Below are 14,081 nucleotides of genomic sequence, written 5' to 3'. Positions count from 1 at the left end.
GGGTAGGAGACGCAAGGAGGGTCACTTGACAGGAGAGGCAAGGAGGGATACTTACCCGTGATAGAATGATTCATACACAGCAGCCACTGGTCTACATCTGAACCAAGTGGGAACTGACACTGAATGCAGCTCACTAGAGCCGCGTGTAAGCCAGGCCACATACACAGATGAGCAACAAACTCAGTGCACATAAGAGATGCAGAATCATTGGCTCGATGCCACCACCAATTAGGGGACACAGCGGATGACAGCTGAACACAGGTGGGCACCATAACACTTGAATCAAAAAGGCGTGGACGTTGTCCACCTGGGACTGCAGCCCTCAAGTAAGCAGAAGCTGCGTCTCCCATTATGCTCAGTGGGGATCAGTTGTTTAGGAAATGGGAGCTGAGAGAAAAAAGTCAAGGAAATCTCTACTATTTTGTGGTTTAGTCTGAAAAAGTGATGATCCAGGAATAAAATCACTATACAAATTACTACAATATATTCAGGGATATGAAGAGGTCCTGAAAACAGGATGCTGATCATCTGTTCTTCACCTCTGTGTGAAGGAAGAGGAGGGAGAACTGAAGCCCAGCACAGGAGGGGGTGGTGGAGGCAGACACGCTATATACATCAGAAGGAAGTAACGAAAGTCAAACTTCATAAATCTGAAGCAATCTACTCAAAAAAGTTATATTATTTTCCACCCCTAAATCTCTATATAATTTTATAATTTTATGTCTATCTAGGATGCAATTCTGCTAGAGACTAACTGCCCACACAAATTCCCTTCAACTCCATGAGTTATACAGAGTAATTTAAACAGAAGCTTCTCCCCTATATAAATAATCAAAAATAAAAACAAATAACAAAACAACAACAAACTGAAAATCTAGCAATTGCCACTAATTACCTAAAAAGGCAAACTATCACTTTTCTTCCTGGTGGACAAGCCACTTTGCTCCCCCAGTAAAACTTTACATGCCATGATACAGAAGTATATTCATCATTCTTATTTTATCAGTTTTATCAGTATATATATTTTTCTATTACATGCACTTAGGTACAAGATATTTTCAGGATGCCATTAGCTATCTCCATGAGGAGGTTAAGATTACACATATAGGCCGGATGTGGTGGCTCACGCTTGTAATCCCAGCATGTTGGGAGCCCGAGGCAGGTGGATCACCTGAGGTCAGGAGTTCCAGACCAGCCCGACCAACATGGTGAAACCCCGTCTCTACTAAAATACAAAAATTAGCCAGGCATGGTGGTGCACGCCTGTAATGCCAGCTACTCAGGAGGCTGAGGCAGCAGAATCGCTTGGACACGGGAGGCAGAGGTTGCAGTGAGCCAAGATAGCACCACTGCACTCCAGCCTGGGCAACGGAGCGATACTCTGTCTCAAAAAAAAGAACAAAAAAAAGATTACACATGTAGATATATCATCAACTTTTTTTTTTGATGTACCAACTTAAGCATAGAAATTTTAATTTCATCAGAGTAATATCAAGTTCAACAAGCCTATTCAACCAAAAATAAGGACAATCTCATCTGTTTTATTTGGACTGTAAGAATGAGGTCTAGTAAAATTCTCAGATAACCAATTCTTTCAGGAATTCTCTCCAACTCTGTACTTACTTTTTTTTTTTTTTTTTTTTTTTTTTTAAAGACAGAGTCTCTCTCTGTTGCCCAGGTGTGATCTCAGCTCACTGCAACCTCTGCCTCCCAGGTTCAAGTGATTCTCCTGCCTCAGCCTCCTGAGTAGCTGGGATTACAGGCACCCGCCACCACGCCAGGCTAATTTTTGTATTTTGGGTACAGACAGCGTTTCACCATGTTGGCCAGGCTGGTCTCAAACTCCTGGCCTCAAGTGATCTGCCCGCTTTGGCATCCCCAAGTGCTGGGATGACAGGCATGAGCTGCCGCACCGGCTATGGCCAAGTCTTAAGATTAGGCCTGTGGAGTGCATGGAAGAGTGCAGGGACATGCACAGAACCAGAATGCTATTGACTGAACATTTGATTCCCCCCTCCCCAAAATCCATGTTGAGGCCTTAACTACCAGTGGATGATATTTAACTGACATCTTTGAGAGGTAATTGGTTTAGAGGGGGGTCATAAGGGTAGAGTCCCTATGATGGGATTAGGGTCCTTGTAAGAAGAGGAAAAGAGCCTAGACCTCCTGCTCTCTCTACCGTGTGAGGACACAGTGAGAAGGCGGCCGTCTGCAGCCAGGAAGAGAGCCCTCCCCAGAATCGGACCACACTGGCACTCTGACCTCTGACTTCCAGCCTCCAGAATTATGAGAAATAGATGTCTGTTGATTAAACCAAGTCTGTGGTATTTTGTTTGCAGCCCAAGCTGACTAAGACATGGGAAGATTAAAGTTGTGGGCTGAAAGTGAAAATATCTGAAGCAAAACAGAAAACAAACCCACACCTGAAAATGAGATGAGCCAGGCTTTCCACTGAACTCTTCACTTTTGCCAGATCACTTAAGCACCCCGACAACACTCTATGGTGGCTTCTACTAACCTTCCCCTTCTCCAGGTGGGGAAACTGTGGGGACCCTTCCCTCTGCTCTAAGGTACGCTCACCTGGAGTTTCCTTTTCTTCCTTGAGAGGCTTCCCGTCCAGTCACTGATCCGTCGCATCCTGGCTTTGAGGGAGTCCTTCTTTGCAGTATCCTCAACTAAGGCTTTGGGCTTCCGACAGGGGAGAGTGAAGGAACTGTACTGGATGGGGTCCCTGTGTGCCACCCTGGAGGGCACATCAATGTCGGAAGCAAAAGAGACACGGTTGCTCAGGCTGGCATGCGTGCCCATGTATTCATCAGAAAGGCGGATACCTGAGGGGGAGAGGCTCCCCAGGTTGGCATCTTTGTACAGTTCCCGGAGGGAGGAGAGGGAAGAGCTTTGGTTGAAAGGCTTTTTGGCATCGCCAGGTGGGAAGCTGGCATGGAGGCTGGGGTCAGGCATGCCGGGGGCCAGGAAGGAGCCGTCAGCCTCGCTCAGCTCTCCAGCATTGCCCCAAGGGGAGTCGTACCAGGATGACTCAGAACTCAGGGAGCTGCCTTTGCTGGACCGCAGGCGAGAGTCCGTGGGAGAGGGGCGATGGCTGGGCAGGGAATCGGCGCTGGACCCCCTCCTGGCTTCAGGCACAGGGGAGGTTTCCAATGCTAAGGTAGGTGAGTACCTCAGCAGCTGCACCGGCTCACTGCAGTCCTCTGCAGGCACTTTGCTGGGGTTGCCACCATTGTGGAACTCGACCCTTAAACACCCATCCAGCTTCCCCAGCGTTTTGATGAGCACTCGGGGGCTCTTGCGGTCTTCGCCCGGTGGGGTGGAGGCAATGCTCTCATTCCTCCCGTAGCAGTTGAGAAGGTGTCCGTTGCAGTCTCTGGAGGTGATGTGGTTATCTGCCAGCTCGTGGCCAACAGAGTGGAAGCCGTTCTCAGTTGAGAAAGCAGCACTGATGCCCTGGAAATCCTTCCCTGGGGCATTTGTCCTGTGCGTGGAGTAGGCAACACCTCTGGAGACCTTGCATGTGGGGCCACCGAGTCTCGATGCGTAAGGCTGGTTACTCTTAAAGTGAGAAAGGCAGCTTCGGGCCAGAGACCTGGACTTGTAACCTGCTCCGCTGCTTCCGTGACCCCATCCATGCAATGACTTTTCCTCTTTTGCATGAATGCCACGTATTTTCAGGGAGCAAGGAATTTGCTTAGCACCAGTAATAGTATTGCTATGATTTTTAGATCCTTGAAGGGTGTACTGACTGTCGGAGTTGCCCATTTTAACCTAAATTGAGAACAGTTGCATCAGTAAGACCGTGGCCTAAATTACATTCCATTATGACAGAACTTTCTAAAAAGAATGCCCTGCATATTACACAGCAACTTCAGTGCCTGGAAGGACTCAGAGGAGTAGGGACAAGAGTCAGTCAGTAGAAAAGGCTCTCCTTATTTTGCAAGGCTGCTCATTAGCTAGACAGACAGCACTGCACACCTGTCTGCTAATTATTTTAAAGACATTATTCATTATACAATATTAATTTAGAAGCCAAACAGGCATAAAAATCAGCTTATGAGAAAGATCTGCTTCAGGCTTGGTGTTGAGAGACTTTGAATGATTTTTTTTTGCTTTTTTTTTGAGACAGGGTCTCACTGTTATCATCCAGGCTGGAGTGCAGTGCCGCAGTCACAGCTCACTGCAGCCTCGACTTCCTAGGCTCAAGTGATCCTCCTGCCTTAGCTTCCCAAGTAGCTGGGACTATAGGCACGTGCTACCACTCTCAAGCTCAGGTTTTTTGTTTTGTTTTGTTTTTGTTTTTAAGATATGGGGTCTCACTCTGTTGCTCCAGGCTGGTCTTGAACTCCTGGGCTCAAGAGATCCTCTTGCCTCGGCCTCCCAAAGTGCTAGCATCACAGGTGTGAGCCACCACACCTGACCAAACTAATGATTCTTGAAGAGAAAAATTAGGGAAAGTATCTTTATTCTGTCAGTCTAAATACACAGATCTCAGTGATCAGAGAGATACATTTTCATTATACATAAACTACTGGTAGAGCTAAAATCTCTCCACAGTATTTTGAGAGATTTTTGCTCAAAAACTATCAATTTTTATAACATGACACCAGGTACCAGGCTCTGTTGGGGCTCTAGGAATACCACAAAAGAAAAAGGCCTGGAAGTCCTCAAAAATGAGGCTGAGATGAAAAATGGGGGAAAAAATAAGAGCTCTCATTTGGGAAAGAAAAACATTTTAATAAAACTAACCTCTAGAGCTTTTGTAAAGACTTCAGGTATCTTCACTTTAGAATATGATAAGAGAAATAAGTATGAAGCTGACTTAGAATACGGGCATCAGAAAAATTTAATATTAGACTCTTACTTCCTTGTAAAAACCCCAGTTTGCTCAAGGAGTCTATTAGTTAAGCCAAACTCAAAGTGAAAAGGGGGAGAGGGAGGGAGGGAGGAAGGGAGGAAAGAAGAAACCATCTCTTTTGATTCTGAAATAATTTTTTTGAGGTGGGATCTTGCTATGTTGCCCAGGCTGGTTTGAAACCCCTGGGCTCAAGGGATTCTCCTGCCTCAGCCTCCCAAGTAGCTGGAACTACAGGCACATGCCACCATGCCCAGCTAGTTTCTCACTCAAACCAGTATATCACTATTTTAGGTCAGTTGGAGGTGATGCTCTTCTGGTGAGATCTCCAGATATATTTAGTAGGCTTTTTATTTTTAATTCTTTTATATCTAAGAATGTGTAGCCACAAAACAGAAGTTAAATGGATTGACTTTTCTTTGGTGGTAATTATCAAATATTTTAAAACCAAAATCGCTAGCCCAAATAATTAAACCTTTACTTATTACCTTAATCACAGTCATGCAACTTGACGTGACCCCCCAGGCACAAGGGTTGGGTTTACCTGACGTCTAGTTTCTGCTGTGAGGGAGGTTAGTGGTCAGTAGGCTTTACATGGTCTTGGGAGCAACACAGCACATTTAACAAGCACGCAAAGTGAGTCCATGAAGTGAGCCTGAAAAACAGAAACGCAAGAAAACTCTGTGAAGCGTTTTACTCCAAGCTCCCACAAAGTCAAAAGGAAGCTTTAACGCAAATTATATGAAGAAACAACTGGTGTCCAGGGTCACTGTCAAGGTAATAAATGAAATGTCTGTGAACCGTGTGATTCATCAGGATCATTTGAAGCCAGAACTGCCCACCCAGTCTTGCAAAGGCCACCAACTCAACACCCAGTCTGCAGTCAAATGCATGCCTTTGTTTCAGGGGAGACCGCTCCAGTGAGTCATGCGTGGCTCATCTGTCACCACGACCAGGAAAACAACTCTCAGTCTCACAGGGCTGCAGGAGCGTCGGGCTGTGTGACGAGAGGTGGCCCTTGTTCTCTATTTGACCAAGCAGCAAAAACAAAGCCCAAAATATAACATCACACTGAATAGTCCTTGGTTAAAATAATTTAGCTTGTAGAGGTTGACCTCATAAATGAGATTAAAAGCTTTCTCAAGCACATGTTAGCAGGGGCAAGAGGTCCCCCTCTGAGGGATAAAGCAGGGCTTCTGAAAGGGAGGAGGACTGGCTGAGCTGGGGAGGCTCCCCTCTGGCCGTGCTCACTGCTGGACACGAAGCCACAGACACGGGAAGCAGAGGGGTGAGGCCTTAATAGTGACTTTTTGTTCCTTTAAAAAAAAAAAGTTTATTTGTAATTGTGGTCAAACATGGATAACATAACATTTTCCATCTTACCCTTTATTTATTTATTTATTTATTTATTTATTTATTTATTTGAGACAGAGTTTTGTTCTTCTTGCCCAGGCGGGAGTGCAGTGGCACAATCTCGGCTCACTGCAACCTCCGCCTCCTGGGTTCAAGCGATTCTCCTGCCTCAGCCTCCTGAGTAACTGGGATTACAGGCACGCACCACCACGCCCAGCTAATTCTGTATTTTTAGTAGAGACAGGGTTTCTCCATGTTGGTCAGACTATTCTCGAACTCCCGACCTCAGGTGATCTGCCCACCTCAGCCTCCCAAAGCGCTGGGATTACAGGCGTGAGCCACCGTGCCTGGCCCATCTTACCCATTTTTAAATGTACAGGGCAGCAGTAAGTACACTGTTGTACAACCGTCACCGACATCCATCTTCAGAACTCTTTCCATCTTGCAGAACAGAAACTCTGCACCCATTAAACAGCAATTCCCCGGTCCCACAGCCCCTGGCAACTGTCATTCTACTTTCTGCCTCTATGAATTTGAGGACTCTAGATACCGCATATAAGTGAAAGTATTTGTCTTTTTGCAACTGGCTTATTTCACTTAGTATAATGCCCTCATGTTTCATCCACATGGTAGCAGATGTCAGAATTTCCTTCCTTGTTAAGGCTGAATAGCATTCTATTACATGTGCATGCCACATTTTGTTTATTCATTCATCCCATGGAGAGACACTTGGGTTGCTTCCACCTCTTGGCTATTACGAATAATGCTGCTAGGACCATGGGTGTTTAACTAGCTCTTCCAGACCCTGCTTTCAATTCTTTAGGATATATACCCAGAAGTGGAAATGCAATAGCATTAGGTTATACTATTTTTATTTTTAGAAAATAAACTATTTATTGTCATAAGCACACCACTTAGGTTATTCTATTTGTAATTCTTTTTTTTTTCTCTTTTTTTGGAGACAGAGTCTTGCTCTGTCGTCCAGGCTGGAGTGCAGTGGCACAATCTCGGCTCACTGCAACCTCCGCCTCCCAGGTCCAAGTGACTCCCCTGCCTCAGCCTCTCAAGTAGCTGTGATTATAGGCACGCACCATTACACCAGATAATTTTTCTGTTTTTAGTAGAGACAGGGCTTCACCGTGTTGGCCAGGCTGGTCTCGAACTTCCGGCCTCAAGTGATCCACCCACCTCAGCCTCCCAAAGTGCTGGGATAACAGGCGTGAGCCACCGCGCCCAGCCCTATTTTTAATTCTTTACAGAACCGCCATACTGTTTTCCGCAACAGCTGCACCATTTTACATGCTCACCAACAGTGCAGCAGAGTTCCAATTCCTCCACATCCTCACCCATGCTTGTTATTTTCTGTTTTTCGACAGTAGTTATCCTAATGGACATAAGCAGTATCTCATTATGGGTTTCATTTGCATTTCTCTAATGATAAGTGATATTGAGCCATCTTTTTCATGTGCTTATTGGCTACTGTATATCTTCTTAGGAGGGTTCAATGGCACCTTTTATTTTTTTTGAGACAGAGTCTCACTCTGTTACCCAGGCTGGAGTGCAGCGGTACAATCTCGACTCACTGCAACCTGTGCCTCCCGGGTTCAAGTGATTCCCCTGCCTCAGCTTCCTGAGCATCTGGGATTACAAGTGCCTGCCACCACACCCAGCTAATTTTTGTATTTTTAGTAGAGACGGGGTTTCACCATGTTAGCCAGGCTGGTCTCGAACTCTCAGGTGATCCACCTGCCTCGGCCTCCCAAAGTGCTGGGATTACAAGCATGAGGCACTGCACCCGGCCTCAGTGGTGACTTTTACAGTTAGTGGGAGGAGAAGCAAGACACTGGAGCTAGGTTCCTCTAACAAAGACAAAGACAAATCTCCTGCCTGAGTCTATCCAAGCAGATACATTTTAAATTTAAAAAAAAAAAAAAAGTCAAATAGATTTTCCACTTGGCCATTGGCAGGAAATCCAATAGCTCAGCCTCTAATTAATGAGGACTGAGAAGGTGCCTGCTATGCTGCCGGCACCCTACCTTTTAGTAGGCAGCTGTGCCACACATCTAAAAAGGGGATAGCAACTGCTAGACTTGCCACTAGAACCTGGCCCCATCTCACACATGGGGCTGCACCACAAGAACCCCACCTTTTAAAAGTCCAAAACCAGCTGGATGTGGTGGCTCATGCCTGTAATCCCAGCACTTTGGGAGGCCAAGGCAGGGCAGATCACCTGAGGTCGGGAGTTCGAGACCAGCCTGATCAACGTGGAGAAACCCCGTCTCTACTAAAACTATAAAATTAGCCAGGCATGGTGGCGCATGCCTGTAATCCCAGCTACTCAGGAGGCTGAGGCAAGAGAATCACTTAAACGCCAGAGGCAGAGGTTGCAGTGAGCCGAGATTGTGCCATTGCACTCCAGCCTGGGCAACAAGAGCGAAACTCAGTCTCAAAAGAGAAAAAAAAAGTTCAAAACCTGGCTGGGCATGGTGGCTCAAGCCTGTAATCCCAGCACTTTGGGAATCCGAGGCAGATGGAGCACTTAAGCCCAGGAGTTCGAGACCAGCCTGGCCAAAATGGTGAAACGCCATCTCTACTAAAACTACAAAAAAATTAGCCAAGTGCGGTGGCACACACCTGTAATCCCAGCTACTTGGGAGGCTGAGGTGGGAGAATTGCTTGAATCGGGAGGCAGAGGTTGCAGTGAGCTGAGATCAAGCCTGGGTGACAGACACAGCAAGACTGTCAACTCTGTCTCAAAAATGATGATGATAATAATAAATAAACAAATAAATAAAGTTCAAAGCCTGAGCTGTTGAACCTTAGCTACCCTTTCATTTTTTAACTGAGGGAACTACAAATGGCCAGAGAAGCTCCTGGCTGCTGCCACTCAGACTGTCACAGTGAGTGGATCAGAGTGAGCCTTCATTTGTTTGCTTTTGTAAAGACCAAGGTCCAGTGATAACACTGGAGGCGAAAGGCTCCCGGCCACTCACTCCTCAACCACCTCTCTTTGTCAGCCCTCCCGAGCTGCAGCACACACAGCACAGGCCCTGAGCTCGCCAAACCCAGCACACAAAACTGCGATTGAGCGGCCGACTGTGTCAGCCGCTCACGGACACACACAGAGGCCAGAATTCAAAGCCGCAGAATCACTCCCAGGTGGAAGTTTCTGCCCCAGCGGCAGGTTAGAACCTAAGCTCATCTTACTACTTTTGCAATTAAATAGCTTAATGTTTTTATTTCATGGGATATTTCTAAAAACACAGGAGACCCCCATCCTCTACTGGATGCTGTGCACTCAAGGCCTAGCACCTGGAGGCTCATATAAGCACTCAATAGACACCTGTGGGACCAAATGACAGCAATTCCTGTGCTACACAGTTGATGCGGACCCCAGACCAAGGGCGGGAATCCTCCTTACTGGGTATGACAGAAAGACTGGTGTATCAACTCACGAGGATACATTTCCATAATTAAGATAGAGAAAAGCAAACAGGGAGTGACAGAAATACAGAACAAAGTGCATTTTCACATATGCATAATGCTGACCAAATGTGCAATGTTGGGTCAATCCTGTCAGGGAAGAAAAAAAAAAAAACAGCCTTAAACAGTAGGAGGAAGAATTTATCCAATATTTATGAGAAATTTATTGACAGGAAGGATACTCCCTGAGGGAAGCTAAGTAATTATTGTCCCTGAGGAATTTGACAAATTGAACAGATATTTTTCTGTCATGCTTCAGCTATGATTTTTGTCTGGAAGCAAGGGAATATTTAAGGCAAATGTTCAGTAACCTCTGGCCCCCTGACTCCTTTACTAAAGGAATTTTATGATATTCAAGTTTAAAAACTATTTTAGTTAATAGAAAGGGGGCTGAAAAAAATTTAAAAAACAACAGATTTCATTCATGTAAACTCTTCAAAAAAAAAAAAAAAGTACTTTAAAAGGGCCTGGTGTTTACAAATAGCAAAAGTATGTATAGGTATAGTCACCCGCAGCAACCCCTGTGAAGGTTTTCTAACCTGCAGGAAGAGATATGAAGTATAACAACGTGTGGCGAGGCCCAGGGCTGGTAGAGACGTAATTTAAGTGAAGTCACTCTGGAATAATGTGGCACCAAGAATGTGTATACTTAGCAAACATTTTATGCTGTGTACAAACTTTTTTATAATTATTTTTTATTTACGGGACAATTATAATAAATATTGGAATTTTAAAAAACTTATCACAATGACATGGACCTAGAACAAAAAAAAAATCCTACCGTCCATTCTGCATTCCCTCCCAATCCCCAAAATCCTACCTTCCATTCTCCATTCCCTCCCAATCCCCAAAATCCTACCTTCCATTCTCCATTCCCTCCCAATCCCCAAAATCCTGCCTTCCATTCTCCATTCCCTCCCAATCCCCAAAATCCTACCTTCCATTCTGCATTCCCTCCCAATCCCCAAAATCCTACCTTCCATTCTCCATTCCCTCCCAATCCCCAAAATCCTACCTTCCATTCTGCATTCCCTCCCAGTCCCCATTCACATGAGTATGCTCTGTAGCTTTTTAAGCTAAAATTACCAAGAGTGGAAGTTTTTCTTTTTTAAAAGTGTGATCAGTAACCACACCAGAAGTGTGCAGCAATGTGGAGGAATGTCCTAAGTATGCCATCACAATCCCAACAGCCACTGTCATCTACTGAGTCCCGGGGAAAAATAGCTTTCAGGAGGAAATTCGAGATTTACCTTTTCTTCATTTGCCTTTAGCCTGGGCTTGATTGGATGAGTCAGATTCCCAAATTCTCTAGTTCCATGTAGTGTGGCATTTATAGCAAAGAAAACTAGAATTGTCTGCCTCTGCTTTGTCTCTGGACTGAGGCCCTGAGCTGGCTGCCCAGATGGAGCAACTGAAGGGGAATAGGAGGAAACCCTCCGGGTGGGCAGATGGTGCTGAGCAGAGGCCTGCGAGGAGGGCGGGGGCTGGATCGGGGACAGCAAACAGAACGGAGCCACTGCAAAAAAGGAGATCTACAGCTGGCCAAGACCGTGAGAGGAAGCACAAGTGCTACTACCAGGAGATACCAACAGGCTTCACATCGCTCCAGAGAGATTTTTATACTAAACTAGGACCCTCATCCTAGTCCCAGGCAAATACTTCAGATAGTGACAAGAGCCAGATAACAAAAGGGCCAGCCATCATTAACCATAACAATATCTACTTGGTTTTCTTTATTTGGGGAGGGTCGGGGACAGCTTTAACCACTAAGGAGAGGAGTCTCCGTAAATTCTAGTCTGGTTTGTGTCAGCGAACTCGGGTTAAGCCCTGCTTCTGTCTCTCAAACAGCATGTGAGACTTTGGGTAAACTGCTCAAGCTTTCTGAATTTCTTTTTCCTCATTTGCAACTTGAGGATAAAAATATCTGCACTACTACCTCACAGACTGAGAATCAAGTGTGGAAATATATGTGAAACCATCTAAAATACTGGGAAATGCAACAGAGTACTATTATTAATTTGTAGTTATAAGTCTAATTTTGTATGTTATGATATCAGATCTCATAATAACTGCTGTTTCAGGTCTGTCATTACCTACTCATTATTCAATAATGCAACACAAAGTATTATTAAATTTTAGCTTTAAGTCTGATTTTGTATATTATGATATTAGATCTTATTAAAACTGTCATTTCAGATCTTTCATTACCTATTATTAAATTAAATATTATATATAGATAAATTTAGAATCTTCTAGGTTTTAGCATTTCATTTTGATCAATTCCCCCAAATTATTACAGCATATAAAACTACCTAATTTGCAAGCAGTCTATCAAATGTAAAGAAAACCAGTGACACAAGCCATACACTCTCATTAGTAGATAACTCACGTTAGGAAATGTAAGAAAATAACCTGAATGCGCATTGAACTGGTACAACCTTAAAGCAGTCATTCTCAACTATGGTGATTTTGTCCCCCAAGGGACATTTGGCATGTCTGGGAATATTTTTGGTTGTCACAACTGGGGTCTGCTACTGTCACCTAGTGGGTTAAGGCTAGGGGGATACTACTGAACCCCATACAACATACAGGACAGTTCGCCACAACAAATAATTAATTATCTGGCCTAATATGTCAATAGTTCCAAAGCTGAGAAATCCTGCCCTGAAGTTTTATTATTGTCTCTATCACTGAAAATATTAAAACTCAGGACAAATGTGCCTAAAAATCTAAAACAAAAGCATTCACCTCTACCAGGGATCCAAACTTACTAATAAACTCTGTAAATACTGCCAGGATCTGTTTCTCTCATCCTGAGTCAATGAACTACACTCAGAATGCATGAATTGAATACCAAGACTTGAAGGAGCTCATTTCTAATCACAAGAAGACTTGAACCCAATTTATATAAAGAGGCAGGCAAAAGGAACATCTGGTCCCCATAGGAATAATGCTTAGGAAGAGTAATCCTTACAAATAAAGTGAGCAGAAAGCAAGCTGCTGTGAAGGGCCTCAGAAGCTAAGCTTCCATTGTTGGGCCTCACTGGTCGTCTTTGAATTCAGCAGGACTCCTTCCAAATGCATATTAACAGATGAATGGATAGACCCATCTGTGGCAAGGAATGCCCTCCGAGCAGGATCTCCGCTGACAAGCATGGCTGGTATTCAACAAGCGGGAAAGTCATAAATTCCACAGAGACAATAGCTCAGCTTTTTGTCCAGTTCATCACCTTAGTAAGTCAATTTATCACAAGGAGGATCTCCGCACTCACACCTGTTTTAGAAAACATCCCAACATCTGCAGCATGGCTTACAGAAGGCTGATCAAGCCGTGGGTCGTGGCCCATTGTTGGGTCATGAAATCCATTCGATGAATTGATACCAGTATTTTTAAATGAATAGAAGAGAACAAAATAGAGCAGAAGAGAGACTAGCAGAACGGAAAATAGACGAGTGAATCCCAGTAAGAGTAAAATTTGTTTCGTGAAACTAAATTCTTGCGTGTGCTTGTGTGTTTGTCCATATACTGGGTTGTGAAGTAAAATTATGTCTTCTTGAGTCACGATTAAAAAAGAAATGTTTTAAAAACTGACTTATAAAACCACAAGAGGTAGTTTTGCCAGAATGGTACATCCACTCTAAGAAAATCCAAGGAGAGCCAAGCTCCGACGAGTCCCAAAACATTCGAAAAGTCATTGTTGGCCGGACGTGGTGGCTCACGCCTGTAATCCCAACATTTTGGAAGGCCAAGGCAGGCAGATCACTTGAGGACAGGAGTTTGAGACCAGCCTGGCCAACATGGTGATACCCATCTCTACCAAAAATACAAAAATTAGCCGGTCACGGTGGCTCACGCCTGTAATCCCAGCTATTCGGGAGGCTGAGGCATGAGAATCACTTGAACCTGGGAGGCAGAGGTTACAGTGAGTGGAGATTGCGCCACTGCGCTCCAGCCTGAGTGAAGAAGAGACTCTCATTCAAAAAAAAAAAGAAAAGAAGAGTCAGGGCCAGGTGCAGTGGCTCACGCCTGTAATCCCAGGACTTTGGGAGGCCGAGGCTGGTGGATCACATGAAGTCAGGAGTCTGAGACCAGCCTGGCCAACACAGTGAAACCCTGTCTCTAATAAAAATACGAAAATTAGCCAGGCGTGGTGGCAGGCACCTGTAATCCCAGCTACTCGGGAGGCTGGAGCAGGAGAATCTCTTAAACCCAGGAGGCGGAGGTTGTAGTGAGCCGAGATCGCGCCACTGCACTCCAGCCTGAGCAACAGAGCGAGACTCCGTCAAAAAAAAAAAAAAAAAAAAAAGGGAAAGGAATGGAAGGGAAGGGAAGTCATTGTCCAAGGCAAACACTTCAGATACACACAGTAAGTACCAGATT

General features: G+C 44.8%; 1 protein-coding gene across 6 annotated transcripts in view; it reads right to left on the bottom strand.

The window, feature by feature from the left end:
* TIAM2 (TIAM Rac1 associated GEF 2) overlaps positions 1–14,081 on the bottom strand; it is a 264,916-nt gene that overhangs the window by 125,416 nt on the left and 125,419 nt on the right. For 5 of the 6 annotated variants that reach the window (XM_008974986.4, XM_055114256.2, XM_063605527.1 and 2 more), the window contains 2 exons: positions 5,409–5,519; positions 2,581–3,780 (listed from right to left, as the gene is read on the bottom strand). In XM_008974986.4, coding sequence (XP_008973234.4) covers positions 2,581–3,774 — 1,194 coding nt within the window. In that variant the 5' untranslated portion in view covers positions 3,775–3,780; positions 5,409–5,519. Of the gene's footprint in view, positions 1–2,580; positions 5,520–14,081 lie in introns of all 6 variants that reach the window. The other variant, XM_063605529.1, reaches the window with a different exon arrangement.

Source organism: Pan paniscus, chromosome 5, assembly GCF_029289425.2.
Source record: "Pan paniscus chromosome 5, NHGRI_mPanPan1-v2.0_pri, whole genome shotgun sequence".
NCBI lineage: Eukaryota > Metazoa > Chordata > Mammalia > Primates > Hominidae > Pan > Pan paniscus.
The sequence above is the reverse complement of the archived record's forward strand: the minus strand, read 5'-3'. Positions and strand labels throughout refer to the sequence as shown.